This window comes from Phyllobates terribilis, unplaced genomic scaffold (assembly GCF_046119375.1).
Source record: "Phyllobates terribilis strain yellow unplaced genomic scaffold, ASM4611937v1 Scaffold_3__8_contigs__length_932513732, whole genome shotgun sequence".
NCBI lineage: Eukaryota > Metazoa > Chordata > Amphibia > Anura > Dendrobatidae > Phyllobates > Phyllobates terribilis.
Window position 1 is genome coordinate 887,128,247 of NW_027362763.1, and position 23,989 is coordinate 887,152,235.

General features: G+C 47.2%; 1 protein-coding gene across 3 annotated transcripts in view; it reads left to right on the forward strand.

Annotated features, from left to right (window-relative positions):
- The window catches only part of GRM1 (glutamate metabotropic receptor 1), a 688,549-nt gene that overhangs the window by 530,065 nt on the left and 134,495 nt on the right, over positions 1-23,989 (forward strand). For all 3 annotated transcript variants that reach the window (XM_073672688.1, XM_073672690.1, XM_073672689.1), the window contains exon 4: positions 21,375-21,610. In XM_073672688.1, coding sequence (XP_073528789.1) covers positions 21,375-21,610 — 236 coding nt within the window. The remainder of the gene's footprint in view (positions 1-21,374; positions 21,611-23,989) is intronic.

Sequence of the window (23,989 nt, forward strand, 5' to 3'; positions counted from 1 at the left end):
TCCTTTCCGTTGTTCTCTCCTTGTATTCTTACCCAAACAGTTTCCACAGAACTCCCAGTCTCTGAAGCTTCAATCTCTGTGCAGATATACGCTTTTCTAATATACAATGCGACACCTCCTCCTCGTTTATCAAGTCTGTATCTTGCAAATAAGTTGTATCCTTTTAGCCTTTACAAGGTTATTCATTGCTGGCAAAGTCTTATTTTGCTGTATTTCTTCATGGTTCTCCTGCGTGAGAGCCTGGTACTGGTTCCTGAGCAGTATGGGTGCTGACTGCCTCTCGATCCTCCTGCTTCTGTGGGTCACATGCTTCCATTCCTCTGTTTCGTCAGGTGCAGTTCGAATTTCTTCTCTTTCTGAATCATGAAGAGATAATTCTGCTCTGTCTAAGAACTCTTCACCTTCCTTAATGATTTTCAAGGTAGTTAACCTCTCTTCTAGATTTCGCAACTTTTCCTCCAACAGGGACACAAGCTTGCATTTCTGGCATGTGAAGTTTTGCTTTTCCACTGGCAAGTCTGTGAACATGTAGCAGGATATGCAGCTCACCAAATGGCTCCTGGACTCTTCCATGTTCTTATTGTTAATGTTCTGAAAACAGTGAAAAAAGCTTAAAAAAAAAAAGCTTCAAAATGCGGTTTACCGATGTCCTCTTTTCAGCTCCAACAGCCAAAATCCAGTGTTTTTTGAGCTCGCGGAGACTCTTCACTTACCCCAAAATGCAGTGGGAATATGCAAATTATCTCCTCAGGACTCCTCCCCTGGTTTACCGATGTCCTCTTTTCAGCTCCAACAGCCAAAATCCAGTGTTCTTTGAGCTCGCGGAGACTCTTCACTTACCCCAAAATGCAGTGGGAATATGCAAATGATCTCCTCAGGACTCCTCCCCTGGTTTACCGATGTCCTCTTTTCAGCTCCAACAGCCAAAATCCAGTGTTTTTTGAGCTCGCGGAGACTCTTCACTTACCCCAAAATGCAGTGGGAATATGCAAATTATCTCCTCAGGACTCCTCCCCTGGTTTACCGATGTCCTCTTTTCAGCTCCAACAGCCAAAATCCAGTGTTCTTTGAGCTCGCGGAGACTCTTCACTTACCCCAAAATGCAGTGGGAATATGCAAATTATCTCCTCAGGACTCCTCCCCTGGTTTACCGATGTCCTCTTTTCAGCTCCAACAGCCAAAATCCAATGTTCTTTGAGCTCGCGGAGACTCTTCACTTACCCCAAAATGCAGTGGGAATATGCAAATTATCTCCTCAGGACTCCTCCCCTGGTTTACCGATGTCCTCTTTTCAGCTCCAACAGCCAAAATCCAGTGTTCTTTGAGCTCGCGGAGACTCTTCACTTACCCCAAAATGCAGTGGGAATATGCAAATTATCTCCTCAGGACTCCTCCCCTGGTTTACCGATGTCCTCTTTTCAGCTCCAACAGCCAAAATCCAGTGTTCTTTGAGCTCGCGGAGACTCTTCACTTACCCCAAAATGCAGTGGGAATATGCAAATTATCTCCTCAGGACTCCTCCCCTGGTTTACCGATGTCCTCTTTTCAGCTCCAACAGCCAAAATCCAGTGTTCTTTGAGCTCGCGGAGACTCTTCACTTACCCCAAAATGCAGTGGGAATATGCAAATTATCTCCTCAGGACTCCTCCCCTGGTTTACCGATGTCCTCTTTTCAGCTCCAACAGCCAAAATCCAGTGTTCTTTGAGCTCGCGGAGACTCTTCACTTACCCCAAAATGCAGTGGGAATATGCAAATTATCTCCTCAGGACTCCTCCCCTGGTTTTCAACACTTAAACAACAGAATATAACTCCAAGTAAATCAAACTTCTGTGAAATCAAACTGTCCACTAAGGAAGCAACACTGATTGACAATCAATTTCACATGCTGTTGTACAAATGGAATAGACAATAGATGGAAATTATTGGCAATTATCAAGGCACACTCAAAAAAGAAGTGTTTCTGCAGGTGGGGACCACAGACCACATCTCAGTACCAATGCTTTCTGGCTGATGTTTTGGTCACTTTTGAATGTTGGTTGTGCTTTCACACTCGTGGTAGCATGAGACGGACTCTACAACTTACAGAAGTTGCTCAGGTAGTGCAGCTCATCCTGGATGGCACATCAATGTGATCTGTGGCAAGAAGGTTTGCTGTGTCTGTCAGCGTAGTGTCCAGAGGCTGGAGGCGCTACCAGGAGACAGCCCAGTACACCAGGAGACGTGGAGGGGGCCGTAGGAGGGCAACAACCCAGCAGCAGGACCGCTACCTCCACCTTTGTGCAAGGAGGAACAGGTAGAGCACTGCCAGAGCCCTGCAAAATGACCTCCAGCAGGCCACAAATGTGCATGTGTCTGCACAAACAGTTAGAAACCGACTCCATGAGGGTGGTATGAGGGCCCGACGTCCACAGATGGGGGTTGTGCTCACAGCCCAACACCATGCAGGACGCTTGGCATTTGCCACAGAACACCAGGATTGGCAAAGACCACTGGTGCCCTGTGCTCTTCACAGATGAAAGCAGGTTCACATGGAGCACATGTGACAGACGTGACAGAGTCTGGAGATGCCGTGGAGAGCGATCAGCTGCCTGCAACAACCTTCAGTATGACCGGTTTGGCAGTTGGTCAGTAATGGTGTGGGTGGCATTTCTTTAGAGGGTCGCACAGCCCTCCATGTGCTCGCCAGAGGTAGCCTGACTGCCATTAGGTACCGAGGTGAGATCCTCAGACCCCTTATGAGGCCATATGCTAGTGCAGTTGGCCCTGGGTTCCTCCTAATGCAGGACAATGCCAGACCTCATATGCCTGGAGTGTGTCAGCAGTTCCTGCAAGATAAAGGCATTGAAGCTATGGACTGGCCCGCCCGTTCCCCAGACCTGAATCCGATTGAGCACATCTGGGACATCATGTCTTGCTCCATTCACCAACGTCACGTTGCACCACATACTGTCCAGGAGTTGGCGGATGCTTTAGTCCAGGCCTGGGAGAAGATCCCACAGGAGACCATCTTCAACCTCATCAGGAGCATGCCCAGGCATTGTAGGGAGCTCATACAGGCACATGGAGGCCACACACAATACTGAGCCTCATTTTGACTTGTTTTAAGGACATTACATCAAAGATGGATAAGCCTGTAGTGTGTTTTTTCACTTTAATTTTGGGGGTGACTCCCAATCCAGGCCTCCATTGGTTAATAAATTTGACTTCCATTGATGATTTTTGTGTGGTTTTGTTGTCAGCACATTCAACTTTGTACAGAACAAAGTATTCAATGAGAATATTTCATTCATTCAGATCTAGGATGTGTTATTTGAGTGTTTCCTTTATTTTTTTGAGCAGTGTACAATAAATCTCCCCCCCCACAGTAAATCATCCCCCAGCCATACAATAAATCTCCCCCCAGCCATACAATAAATCCCCCCTCAAGTAAATCTCCCCCAGTCATACAATAAATCTCCCCCCACAGTAAATCATCCCCCATCCATACAATGAATCTCCCCGCATAGTAAATCTCCCCTAGGCTCCAGCCATACCATAAATCTCCCCCCATAGTAAATCTCCCCCAGACCCCAGCCATACCATAAATCACCCCCCATAGTAACTCTCCCTGAGACATACAATAAATCTCCCCCAGACATACAATAAATCTCCCCCCATAGTAAATCTCCCCTCAGCCATACCATAAATCACCCCCCATAGTAAATCTCCCCCAGACATACCACAAATCTTCTCCCCCATAGTAAATCTCCCTCAGTCATGCCATATATCACCACCATAGTAAATCTCCCCCCATAGTAAATCTCCCCCCATAGTAAATCTCCCCCCATAGTAAATCTCCCCCAGGCCCCAGCCATACCATGAATCCTCCCCTCCATTACATCCTTGGTGTCTTTAGCTCTGGAGCACAGAGCACTTTCCACCAATGTGCGCCTTTGCAGCGCCAGTGAGTGACATCAGCAGCGTGATCACATGACCTGATCATGCTGCTGGCATCACTCTGACCCTGAGGACAGAGCTTCAATTGTACTCGAGTCTGAAAGACACGAGTACAATCACTGGGAGCCGGCGCGCTGCAGCTGATGCGCTGCAGCAGAATGCAGCCGCCAGGTGAGACTCCTCGGACCGCTGCATTAGGCGGTCCAACTGCGTCCCCCTGCCGGATGCGCCCAGGGCACATGCCCTGCCTGCCCCCCTAGATATGCCTCTGGTTTCATCCATGACTTGTTTCTGCAGAATGTAACACAGACATTTTTGGTTTATCTTTGGCTTATCACTTTCCCAGTACTTTCCTCACATTCCTCTACCACTACTGTACACACAACTATTGAGTTCAATAACTAGTGCCCTAGAAAGTAATAATGCCCACCTGTGCCTCCTAATAATAATAATAATAGTCCCTGTGCCTCATAGTAATAATAATACACCTCTGTGCCTCCTTATAATAATGACACTCCATGCCTTCTTATAATATTAATGTCCCCTGTGCCTCCTTGTAATAATGTTCCTTATTTTGCCTACTTATATTAATGACGTAGATTGTGCCTCCTCATAATAATGACCCTCCCATTGTACATCCTTATAAAAATTACCCCTTATTTTTGCCTCCTTATAATGACCTCTCAATACACCTCTTCATAACCCACCCATTGGGGCTCCTTATAATAATTACCCCTATTGTTCCTCTTTTTAATAAAATCATCCGATTGTGCCAACTTTAAAAATCATCCCTGTATTGTGCTTCATTTTATTAATCACCCCCACTATGCATCCCCTGTTCTTGCTAAATGAGATGAAAAGTAACTAATACTCACTTCACCTTACTCCTACACCGAACAGTGATGCAGTCCTCCTCTGCTGCAGTCTCCAGGCCAGATCTGGCAGCACGATGAAGTGACGTCATTGCATAGCCTGATGTCCACTGCAGTCTGCCAGACTAAAGTGGTGAAGCAGGGTGCACATGGCTCTCTGCTCCACTCCAGTTGTTAAGTTGTCCAAGGACATAAGGATAGGAAATATAGATTGTGATCCCCCATGGGGACAATGATAATGAGATGTTTAAAGCCCTGTGAAATTAATAGCGTGATGTAAGCGAGTAAAAACAAACAAATAAAACAGCATCAACATACTGAGGATGTGGATACTGTTAAAAGTGTTGTTGGCTGATGCGTCCCACTGCTGGATCAGCCAGCCCATCTGGCATTTGCCAGAATTGCTAGATGCCTAATTAGACCCTGTCTTTGATGATAATGAACATATCGCACCACATCAGATTTTCACTGCCTATTCAACCTCCAGACAAAACTGACCAAAAACTATATGAAAAATTCTACTTTCACTCCCAAACAATACCGAGACAGCTCAACTGCCTTAAATAGGCTGTTCAAGCCCTGGATTGGAAATATGAGAATGACCAATCCCACACAGCTCTTCTGGCCATTCTTAAAGCCCAGACCCAAGATCCGGGCCCATAAAAAAACCCCTCTCAGCACTAACGGTGCTGGAGCCTCCTTTTCTGGGCTTCACATCACCGAGGTTAACCACCTCAGGGACAAATATCGCCCGTCCAGGACCTGTCCAGATGCAACTTTACTATATTTATCGGTCACATACTGTATATTCATGGATGATTATTATAACTTTAAAGGAAATCTTTCATTCTCAAAAAGCAAATTAAACAGTTATATAGGCAACTTAGCCCCTATAAAAATCATATAAATAGTATATTTTTGCTTCATGCAATTACTTGTAAAATTCTCTTTATTCTGTATACAAATGAGGGGGCTTGGGTGCACCCTTGGCATGGCCAAGAGTTCAGAGCACCTTTACGCCTTCTTAATTTGCATACTGAAGAGTTCCCCTAAATCTAATTTACGGTGGTCGTATGATAAAGGCGATCACTGCCTGACACTAACTGAGGTGCTGCTCATACACAATGACTATGAAGGAGTCAGCAGCCTGCTTCTCTTTCATAATTGCCTCCTGGCAGCGACTACTACTCCATAAAATGCACCCAGAAATGAACAGAGCAGTTTCAGAGGCTGCAGGTATGGTATTCAAAGGATTATTCAAATGACAGACATTGGGACCTTGAAAAGCCCCTCTGTGCAACCAATCAGCACACCGCAAATGCATAACGTGGGGTACCAATGGGTGTCAGAAAAGATAGCCATCAATTTAAATAAGTTTAAATGCTGCTGTCACGTTTGACAACAACATTTAAGAAGTTAAACTGATACGATCAAAAACAGCTCCAATCGTATCAGTCACTATAAGGTGTCGGATATGTAAGACAGACAGAATCTGTGCTGTGCGGAGGGGGCTCAGTTCCAAAGCCTGCTCACAACAGTGATAGTGCATGGCACTGTACATATTCCATACCTCCTCCCAAGTTCTACAAAACAGAAAGAGGCACAGGCTATGCTACTGTATGCGGGAAGGTTGGGACTAGAGACGTGAGGATCGATACACCACACTCTGGTCCAGCGTCCAGGTCAGTGGTAACTGACAGCTGTACGGGATGTCCACGAATCTCTTACCTTCTGGTTTCCCCAGCGTTGTTTCTAGCCAGGGCTGGTTCAACATCATTTGTGCATCCTGCTCATCTCTAGTTGGAACCTAAGGATTAATTTTTTGTTCATTCATTCATAGTCGTAGCAACCATAATTTTCTCATTTTTATGAAAGCTTCGTTATGTGATATCCTGCTTTTTTGTGTTCACGTGTTGCATAAATACTGTGAATACTGTGTTTTTTGTTTTCTGTATATTTTCTGCAGGTGTCCACAGCAAACTATAAAATAACAATCTTCTCTGGTTATTGCATTTTTGCTGCATTTTATGCGTTTTCCCCCTTATTTGATGCAATTTTGGTGCAGATGTGAAGCAACCTTTTTAGGGTATGTGCACATGATGCAGAAATGAAGCAGAAAATTTCTGCATCATTTCTGCATCTCCCTGGCAGAAAAAACACATGCAGATTGTGCATGCGTTTTTCCTGCAGAATACATGCGGATTCACATGCGTTTCCACATGCGTTTCCGCATGCAGATTGACAAGCGCTTGCCAGGCGATTTTAGCATCACCTGGAAAGTGATTGTGGCAACTAGGTCACACTATGTAAATCCATGCAGCCGGCATGGATTTATATAGTGTGACAAGAGAGAGTGTATATACTTACCTCCGATGGTCCGCGCTGTCCAGCTCAATCCGTTCTCCCTCGCCGGCAACTTTGAATTGAAAGACCTGCCGACGTCAGCATCACGTGACCCGTCACATGACTCTGACGTCAGCGCAGGCCCTTCAACTCAAGTGCCGGGAACCAAGCAGGAGTGGTGCGCGGGCCGACAGAAGGTAAATATACATTTATTTTTTATTTTATTCTTTTTTTTACAGCTTTTTTAATGGTACTTGGGTGTGGATGAGACTCTCCTCTCCTCCACACCCGGGTACCATCCGCGCATTAGAACGCGCCAATAACGCAAGTACAAATGCAGTCTTGCGGAATTGGCTCGTTCTAATGCAAGTCAATGGCGGCGAAAACGGCGCGTTTACGCAAAATTAATTGACATGCTGCGGATTTTTGAGCGCAGCGTTTACGCTGCGGAAAAATCCGCATCATGGGCACAGCACATGCGGATTTCAATTGGGGAACATTGCTGCCCTTCTACCATGCATTTTTAATGCGTTTCTGCGGCGTTTACGTAACTGCAAAAACGCCGCGGAAACGCATTAAAAACGCATCATGTGAACTCAGCCTTAATGTGTTTTTTATAATAGAGAACAGCTTTCATTCTGCACTTAAAATAAGTATTTGATACACTGACAATGTTGCAAGTTTTGCACCCTACAAAGAATGGAGAGGTCTGTAATTTTTGTTGTAAGTACACTTCAATTGTGAGAGACAGAATCTAAAAAAATGCAAAAAATCACATTGAATGATTTTTACATAATTAATTAGCATTTTATTGCTTGAAATAAGTATCAGGCTGCGTGCACACGATGCGTTTTTCATGCGTTTATGCTGCGGAATTTCCGCAGCGGAAACGCATCAAAAACGCATGGTAATCCGCACCCCATGGTCCCCAATGGCATTCCGCAATGTCAATGCACATGCTGCGGATTTTTCCGCAGCGTTTCTGCAGTGCAAATAAATCCGCAGCATGTTCATTAATTTTGCGGAAGCGCAGCGAAAGCGCCGCCATTGACTTGCATTGAGAAGCATAGAATCCGTGTGCGGATTTTATGCTTCTCTATGTGCGGATGGTACCCAGTTCTGGAGGAGAAGGAGACTCTCATCCAGACCTGGGTACCATTCTACCTGTAAAAAAAAGAATAAAATAATAAATAAAGTTTATATTCACCTGTCCGGCGGCCCCTGCAGCGCTTACCTTCCAGGACCTGAGATGACGTTGCGGTCATGTGACCGCAGGCTGTCTCGCGAGATGCCGGCAACCCGGAAGAAGCCAGGACGAGCGCAACAGCACACGCGGCGGGGGATCGGGGGTAAGTATAGCTTTATTTTTTTATTTTTTACGGTCACACTATATAAATCCATGCCTTTTGCATGTATTTATATAGTGTGACCTAGTTGTCAAGCACTTTCCAAGTGATGCTATCACTTGGAAAGTACTTGTCAGTCCGCATGCGGAAACACATGCGATAACGCATGTATTCCGCATGCACAATCTGCATGCGTTTTTTCTGCCAGGGAGATGCAGAAATGCTGCAGAAATTTTCTGCTTCATTTCTGCATCGTGGGCGCATAGCCTCAGATACAATAGAAAAACAGAATTTAATATTTGGTACAGAAACCTTTGTTTGCATTAACACAGGTCAGACTTTTCCTGTAGTTCTTGACCAAGTTTGCAGACTCTACAGCAGGGATTTTGGCCCCCTCCTCCATTCAAATCTTCTTCAGATCTTTCAAGTTTCAGGGCTGTCGCTGGGCAACACTGAGGTTCAGCTCTCTCCAAAGAATTTTTATTGGGTTCAGGTCTGGAGACTGGCTGGGCCACTCCAGGACCTTGAAATTCTTCTTTCGGAGCCACTCCTTAGTTGCCTTGGCTGTGTGTTTTAGGTCATTGACCCAGCCATGACCCATCTTCAATGCTTTTACTGAGGGAAGGAGGTTGTTAGCCAAAATCTCACGATACATGACCCCATCCATCCTCCCTTCAATATGGTGCAGTCACCCTGTCCCCTTTGCAGAAAAGCACCCCCAAATTATAATGTTTCTCCCACCATGCTGCATGATTGGGACGGTGTTCTTGGGATTGTACTCATCCTTCTTCTTCCTCCAAACATGACGAGTGGAGTTGATACCAAAAAGTTCTATTTTGATGTCATCTGACCACATGACCTTCTCCCATGCCTCCTCTGTATCATCCAGATGGTCATTGGTTAACTTCAAATGGGCCTGGACATGTTCTGGCGTGAGCAGGGGGACCTTGCGTGCCCTGCAGGATTTTAATTCATGACAGCATATTGCGTTACTAACGGTAATGTTTAAGACTGTGGTTCCAGCTCTCTTCAGGTCATTGACCAGGTCCTCATATGTAGTTCTGGTCTAATTCCTGACCTTTCTCAGAATTATCCTTACCTCATGAGGCGACATTTTACATGGAGCCCCAGACTGAGGAAGATTGACAGTCATCTTGTGTTTCTTCCATTTTTCAATAATTGTGCCAACAGTTGTTGCCTTCTCACCAAGCTGCTTGGCTATTGTCCTGTAGCCCATCCCAGCCTTGTGCAGGTCTACAATTTTGTCCCTGGTGTCCTTAGACAGCTCTTTGGTCTTGGCCATGGTGAAGAGGTTGGAGTGTGATTGATTGATAGTGGGGACAGGTGTCTTTTATACAGGTAATGAGTTCAAATAGGTTTTATTAATACATGTAATGGGTGCAGAAGAAAAACTAACAGGTTTGTGAGAGACAGAATTCTTGCTGGTTGGTGGGTGATCAAATGCTTATTTCATGCAATAAAATGCAATTTAATTATTTAAAAATCATACAATATGATTTTCTGTTTTTATTTTTAGATTCTGTCACTCACAGTTGAAGTGTACCTACAATAAAAATGACAGACCTATCCATTCTGTGTAGGTGGGAAAACTTGCAAAATCGGCAGTGTATCAAATACTTTTTTTCCCCACTGTACATGCGTTTTGTTTAGGCTCCACATAGAAGCCTTTAGAAAAAAAAGCACCAAAACCACACAGCTCAGTAGCATCTTTAGACACACAGAGGGCTCAGTTTTTATGAAGTCACATCCCATTTGATTGGATAGTGTAACATACCTGGCGGCGTCCTTGCATAGTGGTCCATCTCCCACTGTGCAAGAGCGCGCACTTGATCTCCTGTCCAGAATGTCTCTCTGGCTTCCCTCCATGCTGTCTGTTTGTGTCTGTTTCTGCTGCTTAAGGGCGGCGCCCGATCACTTCCTGCTTTTTGTACCTGCTGTGGGTCACACCCCTTGTGCGTCCTCAGCCTATTGCTGTCTGTCACCTGGTATATAGCCCAGCTGCGGCAATCAATCCCTGCCTGAGCATAGTGTTTCATTCAGTGTGTGCTTGCACTCTGAAGGTGCCAGGTCCCGTTCTTTGTCTCCTGCCTTGCGGTATCAGTTCCCGTGTCTGAACTGAGTCCTGTCTATGTCTCCTGCCTTGCGGTATCAGTTCCCGCGTCTGAACTGAGTCCTGTCTATGTCTCCTGCCTTGCGGTATCAGTTCCCGTGTCTGAACTGAGTCCTGTCTTTGTCTCCTGCCTTGCGGTATCAGTTCCCGTGTCTGAACTGAGTCCTGTCTATGTCTCCTGCCTTACGGTATCAGTTCCCGTGTCTGAGCTGAATCCTGTCTATGTCTCCTGCCTTGCGGTATCAGTTCCCGTGTCTGAACTGAGTCCTGTCTATATCTCCTGCCTTACGGTATCAGTTCCCGTGTCTGAAATGAGTCCTGTCTGTGTTCTCTTGTCTGCCTATCCTGGAGGCTGTATTTCCAGGCCTGTCTGAACACGCTCCTAGCCTGTTCCTCCCGCCTTCTAGGGGCCGATTACCTAGACCCGTTCCTGTATCTTGTCTGTCCTGTCTGAACACGCTCCTAGCCTGTTCCTCCCGCCTTCTAGGGGCCGATTACCTAGACCTGTTCCTGTATCTTGTCTGTCCTGTCTGAACACGCTCCTTGCCTGTTTGTCCCGCCTCTCTGGGGGCCGTATTCCCAGACCCGCTCCTGTCTCCTGCTGCAGTGTCGGTCTCCTCCGTACACTCAGTTCCAGTCTGAACTCTTTCCTATCCTTTACCTGTTTTGCCTCTATGTCCGTTCCCTTCCTTTTTCTGCAGAGTCTGAACTCGTACCTAACTCCTGCTTGTTGTCTCTGTACTCCCGTTTTTGAGTTTGTGGTCCACTCGCTACTTCACTGCAAGTATCCTGTGGGTATCTGGCTCTGCCTTTCTCTTCCTGTCTGTTCCGTGTGAACAGAGCCCTGTCCCCCCTGCTCTGACTCCTTTGCTCACCACTCCGGAGGTTCTAACCTGCTCTGACTCCTTTGCTCACCGCTCCGGCGGTTCTAGCCTGCTCTGACTCCTTTGTTCACCGCTCCGGCGGTTCTAGCCTGCTCTGACTCCTTTGCTCACCGCTCCGGCGGTTCTAGCCTGCTCTGACTCCTTTGCTCTCTGCTCCGGCAGCCTTGCTCCGCTCGGACCCTTTTGCTCGCTGCTCCGGCAGTCTCGCTCCGCTCTTATCCTTTTGCTCACTGCTCCGGCAGTCTTGCTCCACTCTTGCTCACCGCTCCAGGCGGCCTCGTCCTGCTTTACTCTTGCTCACTGCTCCGGCAGTCTCGCTCAGCTCTGACCCTTTGTTCACCGCTCCTGGCGGCCTTGTCCTGCTCTACTCTTGCTCACCGCTCCAGGCGGCCTTGTCCTGCCCTGTTCTCGCTCACCTCTCTGGGCGGCCTCACTCTGCTGTGTTTGTCCGCCACATCTGTGGTTCTGTTCCTGAGTCCCAGTGTGTACTGGGTCCTATCCCGCCAGTGTTCCTACCTGCTAGTGCTTCCCTGTCTGCACTCTAGCTGCGCTTGCCTGTACCCCCCTGCCTGCTTACCCGCCTGCCTGCATACCAGTCGTGCCTGCCTATACCCACCAGTCTGTGTGCCAGCCTACCAGTCTGTTCCTGTATTCCCCTGTGTGGGTCAACAGCCGTGTCCGGGGTCTGTCCTGGAGTAGCACCTGGTCCCTCTGCTCGGTTCCTCCTTGGTGCACTGGCGTCGTATGCCGTCGTGCGACCCTGGTCGGATCGGGTGAATACCTAGTTACGCCCCTCCAGGCATTCACTCTCCGGCACGGTCCAGTGGAATCACTACAGTCACACGCACACGCCGCTCAGCCCGGGCGTGTACATTACAGCATGCTCAGGCCATGGTTCCCGTTGAGCCCCACGGCCTTCGCTCTCTGAGAAGTTTTCCAGCGAATACATGCATTAAAATAAATAAATTAATTTTTTTTCCCTTTAGCTGAGTTCCAGGCGAATTACGCACCCGTCCAGATGGATCTATCAGCTCTCGTTCCTGCGGATCCGCCACGTTACTATGGGGATCCAAGACAGTGTCGTGCATTTGTGGAGCAATGCATGCTACACTTTAAGGCCTACCCTCTCTATTTTCCTTCCGATTGGGCTAAAGTGGCCTTTATGATTGACTACCTAGCGGGTGATGCCTTGAAATGGGTCACCCCCCTATGGGAAGCATGGGATCCTGTCGTCCTTGACCTGCAGGCCTTCCTGGTGGCCTTTCGTATGGTCTTCGAGGACCCTAACCCTGAAGCCCCTGCTGAAGCTTCACTTCCCAATATCCCGGAGCAGCCCCGACGGGTAATGTGTGTGGGTAGCGCAATAGTCCTCCAGCCCAATGAGACTACTGCCCACCCAGAATCCTCACAGGGTGACTACGCTTTCCGGAATACTTCTCCCAACCTCAAGAGGCAGTCCAGACGTGCTAGACGTAGAGGCAAGCCGTCACGCCAGGGTCTGTCCTCCCTGAGACCTCCTGACCCCAACCTTGAAGTCCCTACTGAAGCTTCATCTCCCTGTATCCCGGAGAAGCCCCAACGGGTAATGTGCGTGGGTAGTGCACCAGTTCTCCTGCCCGAAGAGACTTCTGCCCATCCAGAATTCCACACAGGAGAACTTCCTGCACCCGGCATCAGATGCTTCACCCACTTTAACCGGTGTGCATGTCCAAGGATGCTCCAAAGCTGTGGTTATCTCAGAGTCTGTGCACCTCTACTACCTGGTGGAGGACCCCCTGTTGCCTCCTGAATCCTCCGGGATACCACTCGATGACAAATGGAGAGAGACTTCTCTACACCCGGTACTCGATACTTTGTCCGCTTCGTCCTGTGAGCCTGACAATGGGTACCCCAAAGTGGTAGTTACCCCCGAGTCTCTACACCCCTCCGACCAGGCGGAGGACCTCCAGTTGTCTCCTGAACCCTTCGGGGTGCTACCTGGTAGTGAAAGGACAGAGACTCTCCTATACTCTGTACCTGATACCTCGCTCGCTTCGTCCAGTGAGTCCAACCTAGTGTACTCCGAAGCAGAGGTTACTCCCGAGTCTCTACACCCCTCCGACCAGGCGGAGGACCTCCAGTTGTCTCCAGAACCCTTCGGGGTGCTACCTGGTAGCGAAAGGACAAAGACTCTCCTATACTCTGTACCTGATACCTCGCTCGCTTGGTCCACTGAGTCCAACCTAGTGTACTCTGAAGCAGAGGTTACCCATGAGTCTCTACACCCCTCTGACCAGGCGGAGGACCTCCAGTTGTCTCCAGAACCCTTCGGGGTGCCACCTGGTGGTGAATGGACAGAGACTTTCCTATATCCTGGATCTGATACCTCGCTTGCTTCGTCCAGTGAGTCCGACCTAGTGTACTCTGAAGCAGAGGTTACCCGTGAGTCTCTACACCCCTCTGACCAGGCGGAGGACCGCCAGTTGTCTCTAGAACCCTTCGGGGTGCCACCTGGTGGTGAATGGACAGAGACTTTCCTATACTCGGTACCCGATACCTCGCCTGCTTCGTCCAGTGAGTCCGACCTAGTGTACTCTGAAGCAGATGTTTTCTCCGAGCCTCTGCACTCTTCTGACCCGGCGGAGGACCTCCAGTTGTTTCCTGAATCCTCCGGGTACCGCCTGATAACAAAGAGACAGTGACTTTTCCTCATCCTGTACCTGATAACCCGTCTATTTCTTCCTGTGAGTTTGACAAGATGTACCTCGAAGCAGAGATTACCCCCAAGTCTCTGCTCCCCTCCAACCCGGTGGAGGACTTCCAGTTGTCTCCTGTACCCTCTGGGGTGCCACCTGAAAATATGTGGAGAGAGACTTCCTTGTGTGCTGTTCCTGGTACTCCACCCGTTTCGTCTGTTGCTGAGGATGGCTGGATAGGAGGTAGCATCCTAGCTAACCAGATGAGATCAGTTTTTTCTGTGGACAGTGGAAGTGATCTATTCGAAGTGAAGAATTGGCCCTCGAATTCCCTGCGGAAGATTCTGGCAGGCCTGAAGAAGAGGGGGCGTAAGGCGGGGGGTACTGTAACATACCTGGCGGCGTCCTTGCATAGTGGTCCATCTCCCACTGTGCAAGAGCGCGCACTTGATCTCCTGTCCAGAATGTCTCTCTGGCTTCCCTCCATGCTGTCTGTTTGTGTCTGTTTCTGCTGCTTAAGGGCGGCGCCCGATCACTTCCTGCTTTTTGTACCTGCTGTGGGTCACACCCTTTGTGCGTCCTCAGCCTATTGCTGTCTGTCACCTGGTATATAGCCCAGCTGCGGCAATCAATCCCTGCCTGAGCATAGTGTTTCATTCAGTGTGTGCTTGCACTCTGAAGGTGCCAGGTCCCGTTCTTTGTCTCCTGCCTTGCGGTATCAGTTCCCGTGTCTGAACTGAGTCCTGTCTATGTCTCCTGCCTTGCGGTATCAGTTCCCGCGTCTGAACTGAGTCCTGTCTATGTCTCCTGCCTTGCGGTATCAGTTCCCGTGTCTGAGCTGAGTCCTGTCTATGTCTCCTGCCTTGCGGTATCAGTTCCCGTGTCTGAACTGAGTCCTGTCTATATCTCCTGCCTTACGGTATCAGTTCCCGTGTCTGAACTGAGTCCTGTCTGTGTTCTCTTGTCTGCCTATCCTGGAGGCTGTATTTCCAGGCCTGTCTGAACACGCTCCTAGCCTGTTCCTCCCGCCTTCTAGGGGCCGATTACCTAGACCCGTTCCTGTATCTTGTCTGTCCTGTCTGAACACGCTCCTAGCCTGTTCCACCCGCCTTCTAGGGGCCGATTACCTAGACCTGTTCCTGTATCTTGTCTGTCCTGTCTGAACACGCTCCTTGCCTGTTTGTCCCGCCTCTCTGGGGGCCGTATTCCCAGACCCGCTCCTGTCTCCTGCTGCAGTGTCGGTCTCCTCCGTACACTCAGTTCCAGTCTGAACTCTTTCCTATCCTTTACCTGTTTTGCCTCTATGTCCGTTCCCTTCCTTTTTCTGCAGAGTCTGAACTCGTACCTAACTCCTGCTTGTTGTCTCTGTACTCCCGTTTGTGAGTTTGTGGTCCACTCGCTACTTCACTGCAAGTATCCTGTGGGTATCTGGCTCTGCCTTTCTCTTCCTGTCTGTTCCGTGTGAACAGAGCCCTGTCCCCCCTGCTCTGACTCCTTTGCTCACCGCTCCGGAGGTTCTAACCTGCTCTGACTCCTTTGCTCACCGCTCCGGCGGTTCTAGCCTGCTCTGACTCCTTTGCTCACCGCTCCGGCGGTTCTAGCCTGCTCTGACTCCTTTGCTCGCTGCTTCGGCAGCCTTGCTCCGCTCGGACCCTTTTGCTCGCTGCTCCGGCAGTCTCGCTCCGCTATTATCCTTTTGCTCACTGCTCCGGCAGTCTTGCTCCACTCTTGCTCACCGCTCCAGGCGGCCTCGTCCTGCTTTACTCTTGCTCACTGCTCCGGCAGTCTCGCTCAGCTCTGACCCTTTGTTCACCGCTCCTGGCGGCCTTGTCCTGCTCTACTCTTGCTCACCGCTCCAGGCGGCCTTGTCCTGCCCTGTTCTCGCTCACCTCTCTGGGCGGCCTCACTCTGCTGTGTTTGTCCGCCACATCTGTGGTTCTGTTCCTGAGTCCCAGTGTGTACTGGGTCCTATCCCGCCAGTGTTCCTACCTGCTAGTGCTTCCCTGTCTGCACTCTAGCTGTGCTTGCCTGTACCCCCCTGCCTGCTTACCCGCCTGCCTGCATACCAGTCGTGCCTGCCTATACCCACCAGTCTGTGTGCCAGCCTACCAGTCTGTTCCTGTATTCCCCTGTGTGGGTCAACAGCCGTGTCCGGGGTCTGTCCTGGAGTAGCACCTGGTCCCTCTGCTCGGTTCCTCCTTGGTGCACTGGCGTCGTATGCCGTCGTGCGACCCTGGTCAGATCGGGTGAATACCTAGTTACGCCCCTCCAGGCATTCACTCTCCGGCACGGTCCAGTGGAATCACAATCACACGCACACGCCGCTCAGCCCGGGCGTGTGCATTACAGATAGTTAAATGTAGCAGAATTTCTGTGAAAATAAAGCAGCAGAAAAAATTAAGCATTGACGCTTCAAGTGAACATGGCCTAAATATCCAAGAAATGTGGATGTGATTAACACCACTCACTGTGTATATAAAGATGCTGTTGTACTGTGTAGTTTTGGTGTATGTTTTTCCTTATAGGCTTCTATGTGGAGCCTGAAAAAAATACATAAAAAAAAATAAACGCCGTTGCACTTTTGAGGTTGGAATCAAAGATTTTCTGTACTATTAAAAAAGCATTAACAATGCTGTTTCACATCTGCACCAAACATGCATCAAATAAGGGGGGAAATGCATAAAAGAAACACAGCAAACATGCAGTAATTAGAGAACATTGTTATTGTGTCATGGAGTGCAGAAACCTGCAGAAAAAAAGCAGTACAATAACGCAGCATTTCTGCTACATTGAGTCTTCTAGAATACAGGGACATAGAGATACACTGCTATGTAAAGATGTATTTCTGTGTACCAATATAATCTGCCTGTGGGGTCAGAGTCTGCAATGCAGCTTCAAGTATAGAAAATTCTCACTTCCTTGTCAGTATAGGCTGTGGCTTATAGCTTTAGCTGCTGCCTGCAATGATACAGGTTGTGGATTTGATTCACTGGGAGAACAGATCACAAAAAAAGAAGAGAATTGTTTATTTAAGTTTGTGCAGAGCAGAGGTGCCAGCCTTGCCCATCAAGGATGAAGGAGCAACAGAGTAATGAAGAAAAAATACAGTGCATGAGTGGAAGTTGACACAAAGCCCTGACCTGCTGGGATAGTGGGTCAGTCCCCTCAAATCAGGAGAGTCCCACTGATTATGGGATGGTTGGTAGCTATGCGTGTACAGTGGCCATTGTGAAGGTGTTAATAGATGCTCTTTTATAGTTTATTCATTTTAAATTTGCTAATTAAGTTTAATGAATGGAATAAATGTATTAACACATAGTTTTGGTATATTTTGTTGTATAAATATTACTGAAAAATATCCAATGAAAGCAAACAATCCAACACTAACCATGGGTCTATACTAATATATTGTACACCATATTGCCTAAGCTCTGAATAATGTTGTTTTAATAAAATACGGATCTAGCATTGTAATCTTCTGAAAGTGCTGTGAATTTCTTTCTTCAATATTTGAGCTGTGTCGACTTAAACACTTATATTCAATGGGAGTTGACAATGCGCAGGAGAAACGTATTGTACTGCTCACTAAGCAATCAGAATAAGTACTTTACACTGTCAAGTGATAAATTTCCTACTGTCTTACATAATTTTTCTTTCAATGAAGACTGATTTAAGAACCATTTTCTTGATTAAAGGTAATTCTATAGGTTCTGTTACACATCATTAAAATTATCCTCAACTCCAACTCAGCACATTCTGTGAAGGAGAGATCTATTTGTTAACAAATGCAAAAAAGGAAGTTGGAAGCTAAAGGGTTATATGAGATTAGAAAAAGAAAAGACCAACTTTTTCCAGATACCGCACTATTCTGGTCCTTTGCCTGTGTCTGGCATTGTAGCTCTGCCTCTTTCAAGTAAATGAAGTGGGAGACCAACTTCATTGATCCTTCAAATTTTTCGCAGTTCTGGAAATAGACAGTAAGGTGTGTAGTCAAACATAACTGTTACACTCTGCATGCATAAACAGTTTTTGATAAAACAACTAATGGTTGCTTACTCCCACTAAGAACCATTTAGATTCCAAATGTGACTTCTTGGCATTTTCCCACAATATGTCATATGGGGGTGGTTGATGGTCATAGTGACAAAAATTGGTTAAAAATTAGTTTAAACAAAACTTTTACTTTGTTTTTAATTTTCTCACAGTGGCTCAATTATCTTATTAATCTCATATGCAGCGCAAGATCTTGGTGGTTGCAATTCATGCACTAGTAGCTGAAAATCCATGACACAACCTTTACAGTCTTTAGGTTACAACAATTATAACTCTCTCAGGTCCCTGCCAGCTCCACAGGGACTTTAGAGTAATGTTGTTTCATACAGATCATCAGACTCAGGAGTGCACCATTCAGGCATTAAGGACTCTATGCTTCTGACTTTCTATGTCTCTCTCTTGAACTGATGTCTTTTACAGCCCCAGCACACATCTCAAAACTCACTTTGCTCTAGGTTGACAATGCGCTCCACCAACACCGCTTTAGGCCTCCTTCACACGTCCATGTTTAAACACATACGTGGAAAAACGGTACTGGTGCCATCAGTGTTTTCCATAAGTGTGTCATCCATGTATCCGTGTCTACCAGCAGCATTTTCCCAGTATGATTAAAGAAAGAATTAAATTGCAATGCTTCTCCTACACTTTGCTACGTTAAACACATACAGCACACGTACAGTACACGAATGCCATCTGTGTGCGGTACGTGTTTTTCACGGGCCCATAGACATGTATTGGTCCTTGTCATCCGAGCTGCAGGAAAAAAATGAACATGTCTCCTTGTGTTTTGCATGAACAAGTGCATAGAAGCAAACGTTTTAATGGATACTTGTAGTATCCATGAAAAAAACAGATACAACACGTACTGGAAACATGGACATGTGAAGGAGGCCATAGCAACAGCTAGCACCGATTTCTGCAAGTTGCTTTCTTTTGCACTTAGACTAAACCAGCCTTTAACTCTCAAGCAAGTAATCTATAATCATCTCACTGTCTGCTGTATGTGACAATCCTCAGGCTTATGTCAGGGATATCAAGGTGCTAACTCTCACCCAATAGATGTCGCAAAGAGCTGTAGGTAGACCCAGTATACAGCATCTTCATAGACACCACCTAGCCTGCTCTAGCCTTCAACCACCTATGCTCACCTGATGAGTACGCATAGTTTATCCTTAAGTTCACTAATGCTCTTTCAAGGCCCCATGTCTAACTTTCTAATCAACCCAACCTCAGGTTCACTTTCATCACACGTGGACAAACTCCACTTTGCTTCCTTGGTGCCAAATCTCTTCCTTTTATTCACTCAAAATTTAATATCACCATTTTGGCATAGCATTCAAAATCACAACTCCTCCTGAGTTTCGGGGGTAGGCTCCTATATTGGTCATATTTTATAATTGAACTAGATGCGTAAATATAAAACTCTTAGGGTATGTGCCCATGATGCAGAAATTAAGCAGAAAATTTCTGCAGCGTTTCTGCATGTTCTTGGCAGTAAAAACGCTTGACGATTTTACACGCGTTTTTGCAGCGTTTTTACATGCGGATTTGACTTGCGTTTTTCAAATGCATTGGGACCTAAAATCCACATGCAGAAACGCACAAATAATGGACATGCTGCGGATTTTTCCGCAAGGAAAATCCGCAGTGGAAAATTCCGCAGCATGGGCACAAAACATGCAGATTTTCATTGGGGATCATGGGGCACGGATTACCAAGCGTTTTGCAAGCGTTTACGCTGCGGAAATTCCGCATCAAAAACGCTTGAAAAACGCATAGTGGGAACACAGCCTTACCTTTTTTATTTAAAAGTCAAGAAACTCTAAGGCTGTGTGCCCACAATGCGTTTTTTAAGCATTTCCGCAGCGGCAGAAACGCTTAAAAAACGCATGGTAGAAGGCCTGCCATGTTACCCAATGAAAATCCGCGTGTGCTGTGCACATGCTGTGGAAATTTCCGCTGCGGGTTATCATTGCGGAAAAAAACGCAGCACTACCAATTATTTTGCGGAAGCGCTGCGTTTTCGCCGCCATAGATTTGCATTGTAACGCTTGGATTCCGCATCATTGGATCTGTACATGCGGAATCCAAGCGTTTCAATGTGCGGATGGTACCCGGGTGTGGAGGACAGGAGACTCTCCTCCGGACCTGGATACCATAGAACCTGTAAAAAAAAGAATAAAATAAAAAATAAATATTATATTTACCTTCTGATGGCCCCCGGTGTGCTTATCTTTGCTTGCCGGCAGATCGCGGTGGACTGAAGGACCTGCGCTGTCGTCATTTAGTCATGTGACGGGTCACGCGACGCTGACGTCGGCAGGTCCTTCAGTGTACCGCGAGCTGCCGGCAAGCCAGGACGGAGCAAAGCAAGACTGCGGGGGCCATCGGAAGGTAAGTATAGATTTATTTTTTTATTTTTAACCATTCTTTCGGTCACACTATATAAATCCATGCCGTTTGCATGGATTTATATAGTGTGACCAAGTTGACACGCACTTTCCAAGTGATGCTAAAATCGCTTGGAAAGCGCTTGTCAACCCGCATGCGGAAATGCAGGTGAAGAACACTTCAGATCCGCATGTCCCTGGCAGGAAAAATGCGTTTTTTCGGCCAGGGAAATGCAGAAACCCTCAGGAAAAATCGTGGACACAATCGTGCATCGTGGGTACATAGCCTAAGACCTCCAGTGCTGATGTCATAATCTACCTACTTGTGCTTTGAGAAGCAATAACATATTACAGGAACATTTTCTGCGCACCCACCTATTCAAAACACAAAGAAAGTAGACAGATTTTGAGTGAATTAATTCTTCTCTATAGCAATGGTAATCATATACAATATTATACTTTGATTTTATCGAGGTTTTCTGTAAAGCTCAATCTTACAATTCTGCTATATGTAATTTAGGTTTCATTTTCAAACCATTCCATTGAGCAAGGAAAATTCGTTTGAGAGCCATATATAACAGACAGGGACTGATATAAATGATGATAAAATGTTTGCATCATGTAATATAATGTGCATGAACTTCCTCTACAGCTGCAAAAAATAGGCATAAGCTTAATAACTACCGTGAATATGTTGATTATTAATTACTTTTTTCATGTAAACTACTTTTTTTTTCTTTCAGTGATGGATGGGCAGACAGAGATGAAGTCATAGATGGCTTTGAGCCTGAAGCAAATGGAGGAATTACCATAAAGCTTCAGTCTCCAGAGGTCAGGTCCTTTGATGACTATTTCCTTAGTCTACGTCTGGACACCAATTCACGAAACCCTTGGTTTACTGAGTTTTGGCAATACCGATTTCAGTGTCGTATTCCCGGACATCCTCAAGAAAATGCCAACTTTAAAAAGATTTGTAAAGGTAAGAGGATTATTTATTTAATGATTTCTGGGTTATTAAGTTCTTATATACATGGGATTTTTGAGTGATTATTTAGTTAAAGTAACAATTGTTTTACATGAATATGTTCTATCTCAGAAAGCCATAATGTACAGGATATGATGGGTTTAGCTCCAGAAACATCCAAAATATCTCCAATCCCAGTTGTTGCTGCAGAGTTCCATATATGTGCGATCCAGGCTGTTTAACTAATAATCTTAAAAATAATATTCTTTTTTAACTCAAGAATGACTGCAGGATCTAAGTGATTGACAGAGGGAGGGGGCTCCCTCTGTCACCTCATTCTGCCTTCCGCACACAATATTCCATTGGGTTGCTCTGGCAGCCAAGGGCTAAACAATGGTAAACCAAGTAAGACCTTCCTCCTGAGTATTGTTGAGCCACCCCCGTAGTGTTCGAGTTCGGTTCGGTTCGTCGAACACCCGTGTGTTCGCCGAACTGTTCGTCGAACTGTTCGTCGAACACCTTCGAACACCGTTAAAACCAATGGCAGGCAAACAAAAACACATAGAAACACATAGAAAACACCTTCAAAGGTGTCCAAAAGCTGACAAACTGCTCAGAAGACATAACTAACACATGGAAAAGTGACAAGTACATATAGTCATGCGAAAATAAAAGAGGTGGAGGATTAAAAGGAGGGGGAGACACAGATATAGGCATGTCATGCCCTTCTAAAATCCAAAAAGTGAGAAGCCGACACGGTCAGTCCGCTCCTGCCCGTGCCACCTCCGTGTCGCCGGGTTTGTGCCAGAGCCGCGGTGAACCCTGACGGCCAGCCCCCCTCTCCCAATACAGGTGCCTGTCCGCTGGTGGATCGAGCGAGCCCCCCTGTGGTGGAGGCAGCTCTAAGCTTTTTAATTTAAATTGTCTCTCTAATTTGAATGAATACACTTTAAATCCATTTACAAGGATCTATTGGAGGGCAAGTCTCATGCCAGCAGCCGCGGTAATTCCAGCTCCAGTAGCGTCCACTAAAGCTGCTGCAGTTAAAAAGCTTTTATAAGGATCGAGCTCGGCTGTCCACCGCAAGGCATCCTACTGCCAGTCCCAGCCCCTATGCCTTGGGGTGCCTCCTGATGCTCTTCACTAAGTATCCCATGGTCCCGAAGCATTTCCTTTGAAAAAATTAAGTGTCTAAACTACAGGTGGTGTAGCTTGCTTAACAGCCGGGATAATCCGCTGACTAGCAGACACTGCTACTAGGCACAAAGTATTTCCTGGGCTAGATGCAGTTAAAAATTTGTAATTAGATACTCTCGTTGGATGCTGAGAAAGCATTCCATAGAGTCTCCTGGCACGCCATATATGATTCTCTTAAAAAGCTTGGGGTAGGGGTCTAGGGGACCCTTTTATAGCCAAAATCACGGCCCTGTATCGCAATACGTCACCTAGGCTGAAGATAAATGGAACTGTAGCACCCTGAGGGCTCGGTTGCTACAGACGTATTGCACCTCACCCAGAGGTGTGATATCTCACTCTCAGGTAAGGATGGAGTGTGGATCAGGACCCGACACCTGCATGCATTACACCACATTGCCATGGGGCAGGGCGACCAATATGCCTCTGAGATGGGCACGACAGTCCCTGTCCCTGGCTGGAGTGGCGGGAGGGAACACTGAGGAAGGGGAACCCTGTAGTGCAGGAGCAGGGAGGAAGCAGTTCCTGGGTGCATTGAGAAGGGAGTATAAAAGGTGGGCACCATCTTAGTTCAGTGCAGAGAAGTCTGAGCAGAAGTGGCAGGGAGCAGGGGCTCTGCATGAGCTCTGCTCCGGAGGCGGGCCTAGTAACAGAGGCCCAGGCCTGGAAGAGGGAGAAGGAAGGAAGAGGAGCGGAGAAGGCTCCAGGAACGAGGAATGAAGGGATCCCAGGGGTGCGGACGGGCGAGTCGCCACCGCACGCCCGAATCCACCTGCGTGGAGGGGTCAGGCCAAAGGGGGAGACCGGTCCCCGAACTAGTGGAGGCAGGAAACGACCCTCAGCTAGAAACCGGAGGCTCTGACATTTTATGTGGCGCAGCCCCTCGCTACACCCGCTAGGAAGGCACCACATAGGGTCAGGGAAACTGGCGCCAAGTTTACCAAGAGGAGGCCCGAGGCAGCCGGACAGAAGTGTTGGTAAGAAAGGCCAGACAAAGGACACACAAAGGGGGTCCTGTGAAGTGCTCCAAAGTTATCTGGGAGTTGTCTGAGCCCCTCACCTGGTGAGCACAGTACGACGTGGGCAGCCGTTACCTGCAGACGTGGTCTGGATAATAAGAACTGTGAGTAAAGGCCCTGGACTGCATCACTGACTCCGTGTCGTTACTGCTGCTGCCCTGCACCATCACCCCCATCCTCC